We start from the raw sequence: 993 nt of genomic DNA on the forward strand, positions 1-993 counted from the left end.
TTTTTCGGAGATCAGAAGATAAAGAACTGTAATGTGACGCGTGTGCCGGCTCCGGAGTGTTTTATAAGCTGCTGCTCCGCCCTCCTTTCCTGTCATTGACTGAATCTGAAGTCATCCATGGAAATGAGACTTGTGGATCCTCCAATGAGCTGCAGGGGCGGTGATCATGACGTTTCCACAAGTCACGTGCCTTTTTCACCCAATGGAACTGTGATGTGTCATCAGTGCTCATTTGCATGGCCGGTCTATAAATACGGCCGCTCTGGGAGGAGCAAGGTTATTATTCTCTTATCTTGTGACAAGATCTTTCTTCTCTCATCATGCCTGATCCCGCCAAGTCCGCCCCAGCCGCCAAGAAGGGCTCCAAGAAAGCCGTGACCAAGACTCAGAAGAAGGACGGCAAGAAGCGGAGGAAGACCAGGAAGGAGAGCTATGCCATCTACGTGTACAAGGTGCTGAAGCAGGTGCACCCCGACACCGGCATCTCCTCCAAGGCCATGGGCATCATGAATTGCTTCGTCGGTGACATCTTCGAGCGCATCTCAGGGGAAGCCTCCCGCCTGGCTCATTACAACAAGCGCCACACCATCACCTCCCGGGAGATCCAGACCGCCGTGCGCCTGCTGCTGCCGGGAGAGCTGGCCAAGCACGCCGTGTCCGAGGGCACCAAGGCCGTCACCAAGTACACCAGCGCCAAGTGAGCCGTTACTGCTGATCCCCATCCTCCACACCACAAAGGCTCTTCTAAGAGCCACCACATTGTCTACAGCAGAGCTTGATTCTGGAGAAACTAGGTATACAGCATAATAACGCGGTATATAGTGTTAGTTTGAATTCAAAGTACTTTGTATACAGATGTATTGCGTAAAATTGCGGTTTATAGTACTAGATTAGGAATATCCTGCATTATACAGAACTGTGGGGTTATATGGCAATGTCAGTATACAAAACCGTTTGGAGATTATGGCGGTATGCAGCATATAGAGATAACAG

At 50.6% G+C, this 993-nt stretch overlaps 1 protein-coding gene across 1 annotated transcript; it reads left to right on the forward strand.

Moving 5' to 3' along the window:
- The first annotated feature begins 320 nt into the window (after nucleotides 1-320).
- On the forward strand, nucleotides 321-701 carry LOC142246382 (histone H2B 1.1-like). The gene has a single exon (XM_075319431.1). It carries the CDS (start codon nucleotides 321-323, stop codon nucleotides 699-701), a length of 381 nt encoding a protein of 126 aa, XP_075175546.1.
- Nucleotides 702-993: the final 292 nt, after the last annotated feature.

Source organism: Anomaloglossus baeobatrachus, chromosome 7, assembly GCF_048569485.1.
Source record: "Anomaloglossus baeobatrachus isolate aAnoBae1 chromosome 7, aAnoBae1.hap1, whole genome shotgun sequence".
Taxonomy (NCBI): domain Eukaryota; kingdom Metazoa; phylum Chordata; class Amphibia; order Anura; family Aromobatidae; genus Anomaloglossus; species Anomaloglossus baeobatrachus.